This window comes from Prorops nasuta, unplaced genomic scaffold, assembly GCF_024137725.1.
Source record: "Prorops nasuta isolate Cenicafe-Biocafe unplaced genomic scaffold, Cenicafe_Pnas_1.2 PNAS00010, whole genome shotgun sequence".
In the NCBI taxonomy this organism is placed as follows: Eukaryota; Metazoa; Arthropoda; class Insecta; order Hymenoptera; family Bethylidae; genus Prorops; species Prorops nasuta.
The window spans coordinates 6,815,923-6,837,836 of record NW_027116807.1 but is presented as its reverse complement, the minus strand read 5'-3'; the positions used below and the strand labels follow the sequence as shown (position 1 = coordinate 6,837,836).

Genomic DNA, 21,914 nt, shown 5'->3' with positions numbered 1-21,914 from the left:
GCTTTAATATTATGAATTTATTTTATTATGTTATTACCAATTTTAACTAGATATTTTTGCAGTGAATGACGAGCTTGAAAAAAGTGTGTCTTGGTTGAAAACAAATCGTATTCCTTGGGACATTGTATGTGAAAAATGCAAAGAAACATTTCAATACCGAAACAAACAATGTAGAGATTCCAATAAACTCACAATTCAGAATATATATACAAATTGGCCCATACTGCAGAACCCAGAAGCTCATGTTTTAATAGAAGCCGATTTTGAACTTCTTCAGTTATGTAAAGATTTCGATATTAAAGAAAGATTTACTACATTCCACAGTAAAGTTGAAACTGTTTGTAGACTCAATACACGCAATACTCATGCACTGCAATTGAAAGAATTATTGGAAATAGGAGAAATTACTGAGGGTATATTTTTCATTTATTTTATTTTTAATATATCGACGAGTGTCTTAAGAAAAAGCTAAATATACTTATGGAGCACATTAGTAAGTTAACTAACTATTTAGAATGATTCCATAAACTGACAATCTTTTCAATGATGTACCATTAAATGTGTCTAAGTTTTTGTTATTGAAACAGAGGGGACTATCTTTTAAGAGTTCATTGAAAAGTACCTATCTTTCAGAAGATAATACAAATTTGTTTTTTCAGTTAAAATTTAGATAGTTTTCAATCAATGCTTAACAGATAGCCCTCTGAGTTTCAATGCCGAAAACTTTAATATTTAATGGTACAGCATTGACAAGATAGTCATTTTATAGAACCGTTTTAAATATGTAGTTATTTTATTAACTCACCTCAAAAGATATTTAGTTTTTTTGGGAGCATCCGATTTCTTTTCCTATGATGGATAGTGCCAGCGAAAAGTTGGATTGATTTATATTCAATGCTACTTTAATTAATTTTGAACAATTTTACATTATAGATTCTATTGCTGCAATAAAATTAATGTTGCTCTCTTATTTAATCCCACCGAAAGGATTGCGAAGGAAACAAAAAATATTTCTGAAACCAAGTATTAATGAATGCCAGGAGAGTATGATAGTTCACATAAAGGTATAATTATATTTATTTTATTGTTTCATCTTGCATTTATGCTTAAAGAAAAAAGTCGTTCTTTCTTTCAATATGCTTATAGTTGACCTTTAATTGTACACATGGGGTGCACAATACTCTACATATATAAATTTGTTTAAAAACTCATTTGTCAAAAGGCAATCATAGTAAATTAAACCAAAGATCGTAAGTCTTATTATCATACGGTATCAGCTGTTTTCGGACGTTGCATTTATTTTCTCTCTTCTTTCAAAGAGAAAATTTTTAAATGGAATATAGCTGTAATTTTTGATACATCCCAAATGTATGAATAAAAACAGAACGACTGCTTTATTCGTTATTCAATTTTATACTAAAATTCGAGCTGAAATCTTTAGTTTCAAATTTTAACTATTTAGCATTACTGCATTTATCAGTTTGCATATCAATTTGTATCTATTTATTTAGGCATGTCTTCTTACAACTTGTTTGTTTTTTACAGAATATTAGTGACATATCTCGTATACGAGAGAAGAAGCTTATGATAGCAAAAAAATATTCTTCCACTATCCAACCATTTATTATTGTCGAAGAACCAGAGATAACGCAGTTAAATAATTTTTTTACGTCAGCATTGATAATATTTGGTATTGTTTACCGTCCACATTGAAAGCTTTAGATATTTGCTTCAAAACCTTTTATGTTTTTAACGCGCGATACCCCCCAGAAAGCGAACACTTGTGGACTCTTTTACAAATTGGCTTATATAATATAGAGAATGAAAGAGACAAGAATTTTGGGTTTATAAACGAAATATTGAACGCTATAAAATAGGGCAAGCTTTTAATGTTTAAATATGCTTCAATTGTGATTCTTCGTTTATGCGGTAAATAATTTTATAAGTCGTAAGAAAGATTTGCTTTATATTTCAGTTTCATTTTATACATATTTTAATGCGAAACCATGTTTCTTTGTCCATTTTGTTGTGCAATATTCCATAACGATGAAAGCTTTGTAGGATATTGTAAATCATCTCATAAACATGAAACGTACAATACGTGTCATTGCAAATTTAAAGAATGTTTCCGAAGTTTTGGTAACATACACAATTTCAAAAAACACGTGATATCCAAACATTCCCAGCGTATTGATAATGTACAAAACTTAAACCTTGTTCAAAGCTATATGGAAAATAATATTGATAATTTTCTTCATGATAATTCTACCGGTGATAAAAATGATATTGAAGCATTTGTAAAAACTGTTAATGATAACGTAGTTTCCCTTATAGCTAAATTATATAGTAAGAGTACTGTATCAAGGAGTTTCGTACATAATGTTATTCAAACATTTAATGCAGCTCTGATAGGTTATTTTTATTATCTCTTTTGCCGGATTATAAAAAATTAAATGATGATCAAAAGCTAGACTTCCATATGTATTCGCTACAATTTTTCCAAAACTTAAGAAATTATTCCTCAGCTCCGTCAACCTATACTACCACTCTTTCAAATTATAATCCACACTTTCCACCAAATCAACAATTCCACAGTTACAGTCACATCCACAACAACTCCATAATATAAATTCATACCGAACCGAATGTTATCAACCTGAAACTATACCTCCACCTTTGCCCTCTCCATCCCCTCAAACTACAACTTCAATAGATTCATTAGAAACAAATACAAATAGAGAAGAAATTTAATTGTAAAAAAGTGACAAGAAAAGGATCTGTTAATATAATGTTTAAAAAACGAAGAAATGTATTTATAATTTTCTCATTTGCCTAAAAAGTTACTGTTAATCTTTCTTCCGCAGTGATTGCTTTCCTCCAATTTGTTTCCTTTTTAGTTATATACAGGCGCAGAATATCCAAAAGTTCATCAAACGATTTAATAGACATTCGATAATATTCGAAAAACTTTTTTTCATATTTTCTTATTTCATTATAAGAAAATATCAAACCTTCCACTTCTTTCCCGCTGAGTGTGGAAAAGAATGAACCCTATAATTTCTAATTATGGTCTCGTTCAACAAATTAGCTGCTTCCGATAAGCAAATTTTCGTTAAATTTGACATCGTGAAACTATTGATTGCAGAACGAATAAGAGACTACAGAGGGTTTGGGTCCTTCCTGCACGGGATACAGTGTACATATGATTTTCCTTCCCGCCAAACGGGACCTATTTAGCGGTACCTGCAAAAACGCATGTGTGTGGATCAAGCTTCAGCATTAAAAATAAAGCAGTGCTTCCCGCGCTCCCCACTCCGCGATATACCAGAAGTTACTACGCCTTTGGTCACATCGTTTTAGATCAGGCAATAGCACTCGTAGGCCGTACAAAAGTTTAGTGATATGCTTAATTGTGAAAGAAGAAAAACATATAATACGAGGTAAAAAAGTTGAATATTTACGTCGTGTAGTAAAAGAAAGTGAGCCTACTAATACTGAAAAAGCTAAAATTTTAGAGTATTTGGACTCAATATATCCGACACAGAGATTATTTTTAAATAATGTCCATCACAGCCTCCAACTATTGCAGATATTAAATCTGAGTGACCAATACTTCTAGTAAAAACATATATGTTTATTCATTTTGAGAAACTAATGGGGTTCTCCATCAAAGTTGCGAGAGAAAATTCATCAAAAAGCCAGTAAGATATTATTTTATGCATGTCAAGAAAACTATAAAAATATTATTGATTCTGTGGATTTGAAGGAAATGAAAATAATCAAAATTATTATGCGACACTTTAAAGCAGACTTCAATTCACTTTTCATAACCTATCCTGAAGGTACACTGATTAATATGATATAAGGGAACTACCTACGTCTGCACCTTGCATCGTTATAACAGGTAGGAGAGTTTAGTCTTCAAATTCCGGTGTTTATATTTACTTACAATTTCCTTAAATTTATAACTTTTTACAGATGATATAACATGTTCTATATTCTACCTATATATAGAGCAACAACTGAATGAAAAAACTCATGACTTGGATAAAGCGTTGGAAATGCTAATGTGTTCTTATTACATATTCAACATGGAATATCCTAAAACTGCCACATGTATGCTAGAATTTATACAAAAACATTTGTTAAATATTTATCCCTTAATTGGTACCAAATCAAAAAAAGCTACAACCAAGTATAAGGTACTCTCTCTCTATACAATAAATCAAGGGATATTCATGTTGAAGAAGATAAAGAAACGGAGGAAACTTAATACCAGATATAAATAACTCTTTTATTTATTTTACGATCATTATTAATAATCATTTTTTATTTTCAAAGTTCTTTGAAGGTAATTTCATTTTTCATAATCAAAAAATAGAAACATTACACTCAAATTAATGTTTATTTCTCTATATTTTAGCTCTTAAGCATGTATATCTGTTTGTTACAATTTTTTACATAAGTTATATATGTAATAAATACGAAAAAATATATTACTTATCCTCGCAGAAAAATACTGTTTTCACTATTATATTATATTACCAGATATTATATTTCTGTAATTTTTCTATTTAAATTTGAAATTATACATAACACGTTAGTATTTTTACTTAAATTGTGGTTAATATATTTCATATTAGATTTAAATTTACATATCCATTAAGAAAAATTTTTGAACTAAAAGGAAATTATCAGTTTCGTTTTGTAAAATTACTAGCCCAACAAATTTTTTACACACACAATTATAAAATTTCAAATCAGATATTAATTTACATACGCGTTTGGTTTATTTACTATCTAAAAAAAGAATATTTGTCTCTAGTAGGAGATTTACACAAACAAGTAAAATTACACTTATAATAGGTGGTCCCAAAATAATCCTCTTTTATATAGGTGTAAATTTACACAAAAATTTATCGAACGTTCGAGCTTACACTCTAATTAAAGTCATTGGAAAAAAATGGTGGAACGTCTTTTTCAATCGCTTTATCCCGTTGACCCCTCGTCTCTTTCAAGGTCAACCTCCTCGAGATTAGCAATTTTATTCGATGCGAAGAGAAATTTAAATGATTTTTTTGCTTCAATTTGTATCTGTTCCCACTTGCTAAATTTGTGCAGCGTATAACACACATATATATATATGAAAGGGGTATAAGCCAAGAACCTATATATATATATATATATATATATCACCGAAGACGTATCAACGAGGCGCGTTCATTCGGGAGCGATAAAAGGATAATTTGTGGAAAAGAAGAAAGGGGCGTGTGTCCTTGGAGAGGTCGTTCGTGGTCGACCCAATCCCGCATCGCTGGTGTTTACGGGACATTAAATTCCGTTCGGTCCCGATTCACGGGAATTTACGAGGCCTCTCGGTATCAATCACGATCCTATACATATATATGTATAGCATACTTCGTTATTGTCGTTTGTCATTGTGCCTTATTAGGTTATTTGCGATCGTCCATTTACACGACCAATTATTCGCCTCTAAACGCACCGCTGATTTTTACTACCACAACCTGAATCCGTTTCAAGGATATGGACCATCATTACTTATACCAACACAACACGATACCACGTTAGGTCCATCATCGGATCGGTGTTTATCGATCATCGATTTTCAACGACAACGTGAATAAATAATTTTAATGAAATTTGTTCATCGAACTATATCCCGAGTCGAAAAATTTGTCCTGCTTATAGTCTAATTCCTTTGATATTTCGCAATGCCGACAAAGCGAAGATCTTATTTTAACCTAGTTAAACCTGATATTGACCTATTGGAAATATTTTGTAGATCAAAAACAGGTCACGACAAATTTGTTTGCTACAAACTTGGTCTACTTTTGAACTACATTAGATGAAAAGAAGGTTATGATATAAATTAAAACTGATTTTAAAATACACTAGATCAAAAAAAGGTCATGCTATAAATTTGGTTTTAAATTAAATTTAAAAGCTGGTTATTAATTTGTACTGTGTATATATATATATATATATATATATGTTTTATTAACCATTTATTATAAACATTATCTATAATTTAACAAATAAAATTTCTTATTCCTTCTCTGAATGATTTACTGATTGCGCAATAAATAATTTTTTATCTATGTTTAAAAAAAAACAAACATTTTTAATTTTATCAATTGAAACTATAGCAACGGTGTTTAATAAGCTACATTCATAAATGTGTGAAAGAACAATATTATTAAACATGAACTGTCCATGAAGTTTAACTAATTTAACTACTGCATAAAACCCCTTCCAGAACAGTAACAATTGTTCTCTTTGCAAAAGCAATCGCTTAATTTTATAAAATACATTACTCTACCAAATGAGTATGATCCGTTTGCTTCTATATACATAATGCAGAAAGAATCGGTTTGTAATGGTTTTGGGTATGCAGTAGCTACAAACAATTGGTCATTCTTTAACAGTCTGAAAAACTGCCTTACGGAAGTATCCTTATTTAAAGTTAGCATTCCTCTTAAACATGATGGTACAAATTTTAATTTTAAATAGCGTCCGACCACATGGAAATTACGAACAGATTCGTTAATTTTAACCTGCTGCTTAAATTTAACTGCATAACTTTTAATCGGTCCATTTTCTAATTGGCTGACTTGAAGCAGGTGTTGTAAATAATGCCAATGTGAATTTACAATCTGCGTGTCAATATTTTTGGTTCCATGAACAAGCCTTGTAAGCTGTCCATTAACATCTTCGAATGGAAAGCACGAGTGTGTCCACAAAGGTCCAAATTTTGTTACGTCATCAGGTAAATGCAGTAACAAATGAACATTGATGCTGCAGAAACGTAGTCCATATAAAGATTCAAATTCTTTAACAAATTTCTGCAACAATGTATTTGCATTTTCAATTTGTTCTGTGGAAACACTTTCTGAATTTAACAAAGAAATAGCACACACTAAAAGCGTATAATTCGACAAATATTCGTGCTTCGTTACATCCTTTAGAATTATTGGGGAATAATAAAAAAAAAAAAAACAGCATTTGAACTCGGAAGCTTTCCACGAAGAGAATTTTTCAATGGTTTTCATCATTCGGTGGACAAAATTTGGAGGTTTTATTTTTGATACGCTAGCATTGACAAATGGCATTATTAAACGAATAGAGAATGGCTCGTGCGAAAAACATGATTCAAACCATAAGGTTAACAATTTTTTACGACACTTTCAAAGACTGCATGCATGGAGTCAATTGCAACTCCCTCGATATAATTCGGCATCATATTCACCAAACAACAAGGCCCCTTAATACCTTGAACTGAGTTAAAGTTGTTTTCAGTGGTCCTTCTTTCCAAGGACTGAGTCGCATAACCAATTGTCTTTTCAAGGGTCCTGTTTCTCCAATTATTTGTACATCTATATATACGGCTAAAGCCTCCACTTAACAGCTGACATGATTCAGATCGATGCTCACAATTTGGGCAGCCATATTCACCGTTAAATTGATGTATGTTTAAAAATAAACTTTTAGCAGGCAGATCACATGTTCCACTTATTAATAAGCAACGTATAAAAAGATTCTCATTAGAATTAGGTAGCTTAATCGTGAATCCTTTATATAATTCTCCTAGTTCGTCTTTCAGTGATTGCAAATATAAATTTGCAAATGGCTTATTCTTGCCAAACCACAATCCAGCGAGTATGGTATTTTCTCGAAGAATTCTCTTACGATAAGGTAAAACTCATTCATTCTTGGGTAGAATGGCCAAACAGATACCCCATCTGATGACCATGTTAACGAAATGCTGTTCTTTTCAGTCAAAAATTCTTTATTTTCTGTATATATCTTATTACCATCATAAATATCTTCAATGTTGTGCTCGTTTGCTTTTGTATACGGTTGAATCTAGCCTGTAATTCCAAAAGACCTTCTCTTTGTATAATTTTCTGAATTTGACTTTTTATTGATAGTCGTAGAAAATATTCTGGTTTACTTTTAATTTTGCAATTTTCACCAATTTTTTTATTCTCCTTGACGAACGAGTGACATTTTGTACAAAAATACTGTTTTCTAATTTGATGATTCTTGCATTTAAAATATTTCTGCAATTTATAGGGTTCAAATTTTCTTGAAACCTCTCTGAGGACAGTGTAGCTGAATTAATTGCATAATATCTTCCACGCTAGATTTGGTTACATTATGTTTTATCATAAAGGCTTTAATTAAAATGAAACTTTGTTCAATTGTAAGTGGAGCTTCATCATAAAGCTTTTGCTAATAATAATGCGTATCATCACGATTATCTTCATCGTTGCTTTCATCATTATCGTCATCTTCCGCAATATTTTCGTGATCAGCTTCATCGTAAGGTTCTTGCTGATAATTATACATTTCATGATGATTATCTTCATCGCTGCTTTCTTCATCATCGTCGTCTTCAGCAATATTTTCGTAGTTATTATCATCGTAATCTTCGTCAATATTTGTTACCTGAATATCTTCGTCCAGATCAATATGTTCAGCATCATAGTTTTCATTGTCAGCTATCATTTCGTAGCACTCATAATCTGGTTCATTGTTATTCTCAATTTCTTCAGTAACAGCTGAAATAGATACCTCAGATGAGGTAGAAGGATCATTAAAAATTTTGAAATATTTATATTGGCCTCTATTGGTAAGTTCCGAAAATCTTTTCCGCATTTTTCTATAAATATACAAAATTAATCCAATATGTGACTATAATAATATCTGTAAAAAGTTGCATAAATCTTTCGTTATGTATTTAAACTTATATAAATCAAATAATGAATTCTTAAACCCCCAAAAATATTAAACCAATATTTTTTAATTTACTACTTTCATAGGATTTCGAACGAAAAGATATTTAGTTATTATTTTGTAATAATATTTATAAAATGTGGATGTACCTATACTTGCTTCTTCAACAGATTTATATTTTATTTTTAAATGATAAATCTCTTACAGTTTGTTCAAATATTTATCTACTTACAATTTTATAATACAATGTGGCTATAGTATTATGACTGTTAATAACTAATAAGCTACTACCAAAAAAAAAGAAATACAAAAATTGAGTTACATTTCTTAAAAAATAATTGGTAGGTTATAAACAGCGTACTTTTTTAACTGCGGCATATGCGGATCGAGTCAGTTGAATATAGCACTCATTGTGTGCATTCAGCCCAGATGACAGCTATGGAATTTTTTAGTAATTCTTTTTAAAAATTCATACTTCTATTGGATAAAATTGTGAGATCTACAAGTAATAGCCAATAACAAATGTCGCTCCCTGGTCCCCGCCATTTTCTAGTCCGCCTTTACCGGTCCCTCTTTTCCAGTTCGAACTTGTTAAATTTTTTTAGTTGAGTGAGCAACAATGGCTTCCAATGCTTCCATGGCCTATAACTAATTGCTTGTTGTACACACATGGAAACTTTATTTTTGCCATGTAAGTAATCAACATCTAAATTATATGTATTTCTATATTAAAAATGCATCATTACAACTATAACATTATTTGCAGCCGATACACATTAAAATTAGCAATGCCTTTATTAGCATTAATTTATTGGGCACAGAGTCGGCTACCCAATATATTGTTCCTCTGAACCGCATTCCAAAAGGAAATCGTCGAGAGGGCTGTAATGTTAAAATAAAATGGAAAGACATTCGAGGAATCTGTAAGCAGTATGATGCGAAGATTATTAAAATTGGTGGTAAATACAGGTTATAATAATACTACATGTAATATATTAATGGTGATTTTTTACTAAATTATGTAATTTAAATGCTTAATATTGTGTTTGATACAATAATTTAACGTACTTAATATTTAATTGAATTCAGGGATGGTATATGTAGTTATAATTGCATGCGTTAAATAAAAGTATTCATGGCAATTGATGATAATTAGTAAGCGTACTGTATTGAAAGAATATCAGTAATGTTTTAAACTGTTGCATAGACAAATCAAAGCTCTCAATAGCCTAGTAAATACAATATTATGTGTGATGTATTAGATGTAAGTTTTTAATAAATAATGCAGTTGCATTGCTCAATAATTTGCTTGAAATTTTAACTTAATATTTAATTCAACTCAGTGATGGTATAAGTTGTTAGAATTGTATATAATGCTTAAAAGTATCCTCCGCACTTGATAGTTAATAAGCATACTATATTAAAATAATTTCATTACTGAAGTCACACACACACTCACAAATGTGACGAAGACAATTCAAATGCTAAGCCATTTTATTTGTCTACGTAACAATTTAAATCCTTACTGAAGTTATTTCCATAGAGTACGCTTACTAATTATCAAGGGCTATGAATAATTTTATTTATGGCATGCAAATTGTAACAACTTACACCATCACTAAGTTCAATTAAATATTAAATATGCTAAGTTAATCTATTTAAAACAATATTAATTACTTGAATTGCATTATTTATTAAAATAACCTTTAATATATTACATACAATGTTGTGTTTACTGGGCTATTGAGCCATATGTCAATTTTGTAAAGTGCAAAACTTATCGAGTAACACTTTTATTTTAGATGATGAAGATTTTTTAAATACTTTAAGTATAGATAAAGATGGTAATTTAATTGATCACAGTACAAAAACATTCACTAAAGAAGTGATCGATTAAAAATTATAACATAAAGTCTACAGATAAAAATGTTGGACAGATTCAAAAGAAGAGTCAATTAGAAATGGAGAGAGACATCCTAAAAAAAGAAAGCTCAATAATACATAATTCAATTAATAAATAAAATCAAAAGGCAAAAAACTTTACTGTAAAGAACAGTACTGCAACAACTACTACACCATCCTATAGAGCACCTAGTAGCTTTAAGACAACTTATAGGTGTTTTTGAGTCAATCGGATGACTAAAAGATGTCTATAAGACAACGTTTAGTCAAGTGTGCTGTATGGGATTACAAGTATGTGATTCTCATGATATGGAATTGGACAATGACGATGAAAATATTTGGAGTACTTCAGAATCAGAAATGGATAATTCTTCAAATAATAATATGGATTCATCAGTAAATAAGATAAAAAATATGAAAGAAGATACCATACATGAATTTTTTCCATTGATTCAAGAAGGTTTATATTGCTGTCTTTATTTAATCAACGTTACTTTTTATAACTAAATTTTATTTCAATTTCACCTTTCTTCATATAGTAACACCAGAAATAATAAATTTTATGGAAATCTCTTGAAATATATGAAAACACTATATTCAAATAAGTTGAGAAATAATAATAAAGATTTTTCTAAGGTAAATTATATTATTAAACTAAAAATAAATTTATTAATTCTGAAAATTTCATTTTTTTAAAGCTTCACATTTTATTTATATTCCATGTTTTAGGAAAAGTTTTTAAATATACTCCAGGAAAGGTACACTCCACTTTTATATTAATTGTTTAACCCATTCTAATTGTTTTTCCTTAAATATGTTAATTTGTAGGTTGAATTAACTATAAATTCAGGAGTCTTCATATGCAGTAAAAGATTAAATGCAATTAATATGGGGTTTGAACATTGCAATAAGTGGAAGAGATTAACATCTGAGTTACTGGTAGAATTTTATGGGTCGTCACTGCAATATGTAACAGCCAAAGGAATTCGAGAAAAAATAGGAATTGATCGGAGAATATTTAATGCTATTTATGGTAATATTGATATATTTTTTATAATAATGGTTTCGTATATATATAAATGTTTCTTTTTCCAGATTATATAAATGAGAAAACTAATGGTATACTTGATATGGTAATATATACGAAATACGTCAATAAAGTTTGTAGTAATCGCCGAATTAAAAGAAAACTGACCGTAACTCAAAAATCTATCAATGAAGAAACAAACTTAAGAGATAACGAAGGTATATCAGTAGCTACAGTTTTCTAATTAATATTTTAATCAAATATTATTTCAATTTTCAAAAATTTCAGATTTAAATAATATAAATAGAAACGGTTCTATTTCACAAGGGACTTTTTGCTCTGAAAATCCCTTTATAAGCGCTCCTTCAACTTCCTCGACTTCAGTTCCCCCTAGGACTACAGCCTCCTTAACTTTTCCGAATTCAGTTCCTTGGTCTATACCTTCATTGAACGCAGCTCCTTCAGCATCAACTTCTTCCACTCTAGTCAATAATTGTAAGTTTATAATCCATGCAATAAAATTATTTTTTGCTTAGGGTACGTCAGTTGTGAAAATACGATAATCTGTAATTAAATATTTAACAATATTTTATATTAATATTTTTCAGATTATCACCAGCCTCATTATCAAGAGTATGAAGCTATTAATGATTTTCATACTGGCAATCCCACGTATAAAAATCTTTAGATACGTATATTTAAAAATTTCTAGATGCGTGATATTTATCGATAATAATTTATTTGATAAAATTTGTCAAGCTTTCATATATATTAAAATGAAATTTATATCTGAAGTTGTGTTAGTTGTACTCTTATATTCTTTTATAAGAGTACGATTATAGCTGCCAATATTTTAATTTCATATAATCCATATTATTAAAATGAATAAACTAGCATACTACACTCTATCAATAATCGCTTAATAATTTATTTTTTAAGGCCTGCAATTTATGCTATACGGCATTGGATCAGCACGACACGACACGACACATTGGTTGAAGGAATATAGAAAATACGTTTCATTACGTTTACGCTCCTTCAACCAATGTGCTGTGCCGTGCCGTGCTAGTCCGGATCCGTAAAGTATAAATCCAGCTTTGTTCTCAATAGCCAAAGCAATTTTAGCATCCATGACCTTATTTACACCTATCTAAGACCTGTATTTGATCTGTTTTGGCCCTAAGTAGTCCAAACGCAGGTCACTATTATAGTATCTAAAAGGCCTGTTTCTGAACTAAATTTTAGGTTAAAGTCAGACCAAATTTTTCGACTCGGGTATATATATATATATATATATTGTAATGGAGCAGTTTCGGGAAATAGGGTAGAGAACGCGTGTATGGATGCACGAATGTGTTAGTAATTATATAAGTTGATGAGTGTGAAGAATAATGGAACGTAGAGGGATGAGAAATATAGTAAATGTTGTCAAGGGTTGTTTGGGGTGCGAAAAGAGCATCGGTATGAATGTGAAACCAGTCAGAGCTGCGATTACAGTCTTACCGATTAGACGTGTACCGAGTATCTCTAAAAGCGACCAATATAGTTTCCAATAAAGCGTAGTTTGTATGTTTCGTTTGTTATTAAACGTTTTTCTGAGTTTTCTATTTGAACGAGCATTTCTTTATTTTGCACGCGGGTTACGTGAAACGTAACAATATACTATATATACATAAATTTTTTATTATTGGTTCTTGGGGTGGTGGGGGAACAATTTAGCCAATGACGCGTGTGGTAGGAATGCGTTCATCGAGACTGCGTCTGATCCCCGAAGGGTGGAGTTATAAGAGATGATGTGGTGCGTAGTATGTACGACACACATCTCGTGTGGTACCGGATGGTTCTCGCTTAATTGGCGCAAGGAATGATCGATGCGCGCCGTTATTCGAGAACACACACACACACATGTTTATGCACTGTTGATGAACAATCGAAGCAATTTCCACACCCAAACAGTGGCTACCATATATATATTTCCTTCCTCCCTGCAATCTTATCAAGGTCCTTTCCTACGACCCTAGTCTTTCTCCTTCAGCATTTCCTCTTTTTTAAGGAATTAATCAAACTGCATTCCTATCTCTCGCAATATTACGACTGTAACACAGAGAAAAGCTTGTATAGTTTTCTTTATACATAAAAACTTGTATTCTTTTATACTCTCTGCTACCGTCTCTCTCTCTTTTCAACCACCACTAACATACTAGATATTTTATACCTCGATGATATTCGTCAGTATGGTGTTCTTAATAGTTCCGGTTATATTTCGCACTTAATACTGTATACTCGACAGTCTCGGTATCGGGAAACCGTTTCACTTTGGAAGTTAACGATTTTCTTATATAAATAGTTGCACAGGAGACTCGATTTAATTCGAAATAATCCTTCGAAGTCTTCCGGGACTATTTGGTAGATTTCTTAAATTTTTAAAGGCACAACTTGCATAAATATACATATATATATATATATATATATTTTCGCAGACTGCTGACGTCGAAGAGGGACGCGGATTGAGCCGGGAGACTATTTGAGAGTTTATTAGACCGCAGGAAGGCAGGCATCGGGGTCTAATAGGTTACACCAGTGTTCGTGTGTGTCTAGGAGATAATGCATAGATATATGCCTACATGTATATATAGGTATACGTCTGGTGGAGACTTTTTGTGCTAAAAGGCCGCTGACGCGCGCGCGCGGGTCCAGGACTCTCGCAGGATAATAAATATCCTTGGTCCGAGTCAGCTTCGGTTCGCTTGATCTTTCATAGCCGCTCGTAAAGCCTCCGGGGAGTCTCGTAAAATTTGTCGGCTATGTGAAATATTCCGAATCGCGCACGGACGGCGAAACTCTACTCTCTCTCTCTCTCTCCCTCACCAATTGGAGACTGGCTAAACTTCGCAGCCGAAAAATTTCATTGCTCCCATGCGCACCGATCGCTCTCCGTTCCTCCGGATTTGCAAAACATCAAAATTAATATAGAACAAAATTTGCTACTATATATATATATATATATATACGATTCCAAGAAGAGGAGTCGAGGTAAATGGTTAAAATTTGGAGAAAATTGAGAAGGACAAAGCTGCTGGACTCTTGTAAGGAGAGAAGCTCTGCTATGCGTCGTTTCACGTATTTTTCGGGAATTCTCGGGTCTTTGGAAATAAGTGGAGAGTCTCGTGATATTGCCAACTGGAGGAAACTAGTATATATAGGTGTACCACGCAAGGACCACACTGGGTTTCCTCCTGCAGTCTCCAATCTCTTTGACCGCGACTATATAGGAATACACACACGTGTCTAGTCTCTCTTGGACTCGTTTTTTTTGTCTCTCCCATATATAGATATAGCTCTATCCCTTGGCTGCCTTCTTGCGTTGGCAGATTTACGAAACTCCTCGGGGAAAACCCGTGTTTACGACCTTTGGGTACAGGAATAAGGATCGCGTTAGGTCCCCGAAGAAAATTCCTCTGGAGATAATTGAGAGAGTGCGATATGTTCAAACGGTCATTTATCTTCGCGCCTTTATCATATATATATATATATATATATATATATAGTCAAGCGTGGCTTTAAAAAAGTAACCGAGTGCAAATTGTTGAAACATCAACAACGTTCAATGGACGCTGCGAGGAGGAAGTGGGAAGATTCGTCGGGACTAATCGATCCCCGGGGTCTCCGGAAGTCGAGTGGTTGGTTAGGTATATATATAAGTAGAGAGTTGGTCGATTTTCGATGATTCGCCAGGCAGTCTCTCGCAAAGCCCACAGCACGTAACCGCGCGCGCGCGCGCGAGAGAGAGAGAGAGAGAGAGAGAGAGAGAGAGAATTACGTGACTGGCTTACCACGCACAGTTTTCCCCGGATTCCATCGCACGACTCCAACAAATTTCCCAACGAAGCGTGTACTTTGCAAAATCAGCAACTGATTTTTGTGCCCGCGTCACCTACGCTCTCCACATCTATACACACATATAACATTTATCCCGGAGGATACCGGATTGATCGTTGGCTTCTGCCGAAAATCTCCGCTTCGATTGGATTTTTCTCGGTGGCGTGCGAGTTGGGTCGAGACTGCGGAGGAGGCCGCTCGTCTCTCCATAAATTAGAGGGTTAAAAAAGCAGTGGTAGCGGAGCAGCAGCGCAGTTCGGTGAGCTGTGAAATTGGAAGAGCAGGTAGTGCTATACATATATATATGTATATGGACTGGGGAAGAAAAATGTGAGGGGGAGGAGGAGGGATCGATGGGGCCGGTGCGATAACGATGATCCACACCGTGGGATAAGTATCTCTGTGTGAAACGTGGATCTTTAGGAGGGGAGGGGGGGGGGGGGGGTGGTGGTGTCCAAAATTCACCGATCGTCGATGGGACGAGGCGTAGGCGGCCGCTCGTGCAAGCACCTAGAGGAGGAGTCGTCGGTGATTGGATCTCGAGTGGCGACAGATTCGTGGCGATTAGACGGCTACCGACTCGCCTCTATTTAGCCCCCGCGCGCTAGTCGTTTCCTTCTTTACGAGTCTCCATTAGTTTGCCAGACGGTCCAGAGAGTCACGAGCACGCGCGTCTTATCTTGGAACAATACCGCGAACAACGGTTCTCCGGGTCTATAGACGCGCGCGTGCTCCGCTGCTCTTTCCGGCTAAATGTATTATTGGAGCGACGCCGAAGTGGAGGATGAAGAGGAGGGGACTGGGGAGACCGCGTCCGAAATTCTTCCTTTGAAGAAATTAAGCACGCGGTGTCGTGGAACCTGTGTATCCCGCGGGAACAGGGACCGTCACCTTCGGGAGAAGGTCCTTCGATGCAGATTCGTCCTGTAGGAGCAACGTGTGCGATAAAGATCGAACATTTATATAGGGGGGAGGGGGGGCTGTGTAAGTGGGAAAAGGTGTGAGCATATGTGTGTGTGAAGCGGGAAACTACGGCTCGCTCCACGACCTCTTTTTACAATGTTTTGCACTGCAGCACTGGGGCAAAAGGCGAGGGGTCGGATAAAAAAAATTGCACTAATGGCCTCGCAACGGTAATTTCCCAATGATTTTTCGACGTTGTCGGCCCACTTTTTCCGGCGTGCGCTAAAAGCTAATGCTCCGCCCGTGTGTGTGTGTGTGTGTGTATCAGGTATATAGTGCTGCGGAGAGTGACTTTGCGCGCGCCACCCCCTCTCCCGTACAGCTTTTCTTTCAATTTTAACCCAACTACCACGAGCGAGCGAACTGGCGCGAGCGCCAAACCGAATGAAGAAAACAATGGCTATAAATATAGCGAATGGACAAGGGAGAGTTAATGAAATATTAGAAAAAAGCCAAACGTTCCCTTCCACGCTTTTTCCACTCGCGTTTTCTATAAATCTCTTCGGGTGTGCGTCGAATATTTCACTGGTTGCAACGTCCACACGGGAATCTTAAATCGAAGGCTCGATTTTATTATATGTAATATTTACTGAGATATATAATAATAATATTGTGTGCGAGAGGAAAAATTAGAATTTGTTAAATGAGTAATTTTTATTGAAATTTTAATTCGATTCTACAAGTCTTGGTCCATTTTATAAGAATTACGCGTGTACTTATATATATATATATATGTATATAACACACTCTTATATATATAGCATACGCGCGATTGATAACCGAGGGTCTCTTACGCTCGGCACTTTCTCACGAGGAAGAAGCCTATACGGAGGCTGCGGAGGGCTCGAATGCATCGCGCGAGAACGAAAGCATCGCATTCCACGACGAGGATCTGTTTGCGAGGCCATTAGGGATCAAGCTCGATCGTAAATTCATTGATATATTTACTGTGTAAACGCGCGCCGCACTTGTCGACTGGTAGTGTATATACACGCGCGGGCGAGCGCGCGCGTGTGTGTGAGTAACGACGTCGACACACGCGCTTCGATATGACAAAGACTAAACATCCTCGTGTGTACGAAGTCTCGCGACGGTTTCGACAACCACTCGATTGCTACAGAGCTGCTTCTACTTTTTAATTTCTCTCTGCAGAGTGCTATATATGTATGTATTGTGTTGGTACATTTAAAGTTTTCCCAGTGGAAAACCGATGGAGAAAATCACGCGAGTTTCCCTGTGTAATAATGACGACCTAATTTCGTAACGAGAGAGGAGAACATCGAGAGTTTAGTTTACTCTGTAAATTTGCGTTATAAGCTCGTCCCTGAATTTATAGCAAGGCTGCATTTACCGAGAGCGATATGTTTACAAACAAGCCTGGAAATTCATCCTCCGGAGGCGTCTAGAACACGCCGTGAAGTCAATATATTTTCGGTGAGGTGATATTATAACCACGCGATGGGAATACTCAAAAAGACCTTGGCTAACTGAAAAATTACTTTTCATCATCCTATCCATTTGTCCAAAGTTTCCATTTCCAAAACTAAACACAGCTTTTTTCCTTGTAACGTATGTATATATGTCGTTCGCTTGGAGTAACGGATAATCCGTACCGTTCCTAAATACATCGTTCATCACTCACGACGATACCAAGGGTTAATATCGATTACGTCAATTTTATGAAATATAACCGAGTGTAGGATAATCCTGAATGGATTCTCATCTGGTAAGATACATGTTGTATTATACTTGTATATTTACTATGCTTTCAGTTTTTTTTTTTTGTAGGTTATGCATAGAGTTGTGCTAAGGATTTGTCACCCGAGATTGTCCTGTTTCTAAACATTTCCAAGAACTGCGAGTTATAAAGAAACACGACGATTTTAGTCGCACAGTAGAGTCTAGAGCCAACGAGAAAAATAAACAAACACGAAAAGTCGACCAATGTCCCGTTTCGGGGAATACAAATAAACAGTCGCTTTAAGAGTATATTACACTTGGCAAGGAATAACCTATTCCAGGTCTATTTTCGTTGTTCGAGTTGCGCAAGAATTCAAGGTAAATCATAAAAATATATATTTTTATCAAACACACGCACACACACACATATATATAGTCTTCTAAATCAGTGGAACTTACACAAAAATAGTAAGGATAATCTATAGATAGCGTTGTAAATCATTAAAAATGTTATATTGTACAACACAAATACACTTGAAAATCTTGACCATAAGATTTAAATTCATCAACAACGTGCAAGTAGACAGTGATGGTGATCGATATAACGGTCAACGATAACCTACCGTAAAAGGTTAAAGCCATTGATGGCTTAGTTTACTGCATTCTATTTTCTTTCAATTAAAATAGATTTACAGCACTTTAAAGAATTTTTTCTCCCAGTAATACCTATATGTACAATCAACGAACATTCAACAATGCTCCCAGCGTAAACTTTAGCCTTCGCAAGTGAATCGTAACTCTCGCACGCTTCCTCTTGAGACGATTGCAAGATTAAAATTGCGCATAACGCTTTACTACATTGCACTATTACAGAGCAGAAAGAAATGGGCTCGAAACGTTAGCGAATATAACGCAATAATGATAATAATCGCGGTAAATTCTAGCGAGTAGGCAGTGCGATATTCGTGTAAGGCGTGAATATAGGCTGGATACGAAACGACCTGGTCTCAATTAGTTTCACATGCGGCAAATAGCATCGCGCGCGTGTTTAATTTCGAGCGAAGTTGGTGGTGAATAACGCGGCTACCTGGAGCCGCTTCCTGCGGCTGGTTCACCGGCGGCTTCCGGGCGATGCGTTTTCAACAATAACGCATAACTCGAACGGATTATTGGCCGGAGCCATTTGGCCCGCAAGCTGATGCAAGAAGATGGACGCTAGCGTGCGTGTACTATATATATATATATATATATACCGAAATTCATAAAGTAATATCGGACGTTAATATGCATTCCGCAGAGACTCGGCTCTCGTAGGCATTAGCCGTCATCCATCTGCAGCGGAACACACTATACATATACATGTATACATATATATAGAGAGCGTCCTGCGCGGATCACCGATCATTTCCTCAGGCCATTGTACTCTCCTGCTGCACAAATAACAGCTTTAATCTCCCCGTAATTTAGAATCAAAATGCTCTTGTCTTTGTTTCCTCCTGCGCGACGTCACAATTATACAATTTTCTCTCTTCCTCTCCAATGCATCGTGCATTCAAAATCATTCGTTCGAATATAATTCAATAGCGAGTTTCGCAGGACAAAAAATAATCAGGCGATGGAGCATCGATATTGGCGCCACTCGATATATACAAGACACGAGTATACGTTACAGCAGCATATGGAGAGAATTTTGCGCAAAGTAATCCTCGTAGCATATATATATATATATATATAGGTATACGCCAGAGGGGTCAACGTTACTCGTCCAGAAAATTGCAGCTTATTATTTCGTAGGCGCGCGCGGGGTCCGATCATCGAAATCCTCCTCGCGGCCCTGACGAATCACTAAACGCTCCCCTCCCCTCTCTCCTTCTACCAAGCCAGCTGTGGCCTTACAACTTCTTCCGCTTTCCGATCCCATCTTTTTTTTCCTCCATTTTCTGCTCCATCGATCTCGCAGCTCCGTACACGTTTGACCTTGCTAAGCCAAGCGCGCGTTGCTCCCTCCTAATTCAATATATATATATAGCAAGACATTATCAATCATTGATAGGCGAGAAATTGAATTGCAGAGCAGATTGAAAAACTGTGTTTACGGCTCGCCTTGGCAAAGGTGCGTGACGCCCGCGCGAAAGGACGAAAGAATGCGACCGAGATGCTGAAGAGGCAGAGAGACGGAGACTCGGATCCTGTCCGAAGGAACATAATGGGAAAAGTATGGAAATGCGTTTATACGGAGTGTCTTAGCAGCTCGGACCGAGCCTGCGGACGGTCGCCAGTGCTTTTAATAAGCGAGCGGCGTTATCGTCGAAACGATAGCGCATTAATCGCGCATGCACGAACCTCTATCCAAAGTTAATGAATCGTGCGTTCCGGTCTTTAGACGCGGTGAGATTGTCGCAGCGAGATTCGAAGGTGTGGCCGTCGCGTCGCATCGAGTCGAGTCGCTTGGTTCCTTGACATGCGATCCTATGCGATGCCGTGCCTGACCCCACTTCCTCTTCACGCTTCGGCAACCCCGACACATCTCCCGGAGCCAGCAAAAGTATTGCCACCACCGATCAATCCTGTCATCGTTGCAACGAATTCTACATTTTGCCAATTAAGCCATTTATCTGACAAGTCCCAATTTCGCACACTTATATATGTGTGTGTGATGTTTTTCTTGGGTATTTTCCTGAAGTATACGATGGAACCACGCAACTGTGTCGTACACTCTTGCAAAACGTCCGTTCGTCAATTAAAAGGTTTGTGTGATCGAGCTGAGGAGAAAAAATGTAAACACTTATCCCCCCTTTTTTCTGAAATAACAGCAGCAGTGGAGTTATACGATGTTCGATAAGAGGAATATACGGGATATATGTACGTGCAGCTGGGATATTTTTGCTGTCGAGACTCTTTAGCAGTTTCACGGGTGCATTGTCGCGCGAGGACGCCCACGTGTGCACGTTCGCAAAGTGGTACGAGGATTTAATGTCTCGCATATTATTAGAGGAGACGCGACTTACCAAGATGTTCCGCCGCCCGATACGCTCTACCGAAGAAGACAATAACGAGAGGAACGTTGGACGCGGATGGAAATTGGTGAGAATTCACCTTGCGTGGAACGATCTAGAAAAATTCTTCAGTATTCTATTTTTTTCTCTGCACCGAGACGAATTGATATGGGCGTCCCTTATTCTCCCTAGCACGCGATTATAACGTCGATGGGAGAGTGATACGTCGGGTATAAATGGTTGGGATATAGCAGAGTATAAAGAGGATCACAGAATTTGAGGGTGTGTGTGTCTGTGTGTTGGTGGTGATATTTATTTTCGATTAAAGGGGTCCGGATAACCCATATAAATGAAAATCGAAAGACGAAATCCCCTGGAGAATTAGCGTTTACCGTGTATAGGAGCGCGCGGTCGCCGTTCTGCCGGAGGAGCAGCGATTTGTTTGCAAATTTGTCGTTATTGTTTTGGATGTTGAAATTGCGCGATGCAACTGTTGTGAGATTGGTGGTTTTGCTTCCTGAAGAGAGAAAGAGTGGTTCGGGGTTTGTATATATATATGTATAGAGGATTGACGTTGCTCGGGGCAGCGGAATCTAGGAAGGCAGGGTAACTCTCGCTTTTCCCGCAATGCTAAAAGACCCCAGTGGCGTGTCAGGGCCACGTTCTCACCCCAGGGCAAAAAGTAGATTAGCAGCTTCTGCTAGCTGGCG

The 21,914-nt window shown here is 35.8% G+C and overlaps 2 protein-coding genes across 2 annotated transcripts in view; one reads left to right on the top strand and one right to left on the bottom strand.

The window, feature by feature from the left end:
* LOC136776796 (netrin-1-like) overlaps window positions 1-21,914 on the bottom strand; it is a 114,186-nt gene that overhangs the window by 71,505 nt on the left and 20,767 nt on the right.
* On the top strand, window positions 11,260-12,433 carry LOC136776797 (uncharacterized). The gene is made up of 6 exons (XM_066732647.1): window positions 11,260-11,295; window positions 11,389-11,417; window positions 11,488-11,692; window positions 11,755-11,904; window positions 11,975-12,181; window positions 12,295-12,433. Exons 3-6 carry the CDS (start codon window positions 11,548-11,550, stop codon window positions 12,372-12,374), a joined length of 582 nt encoding a protein of 193 aa, XP_066588744.1. The 5' UTR covers window positions 11,260-11,295; window positions 11,389-11,417; window positions 11,488-11,547; the 3' UTR covers window positions 12,375-12,433.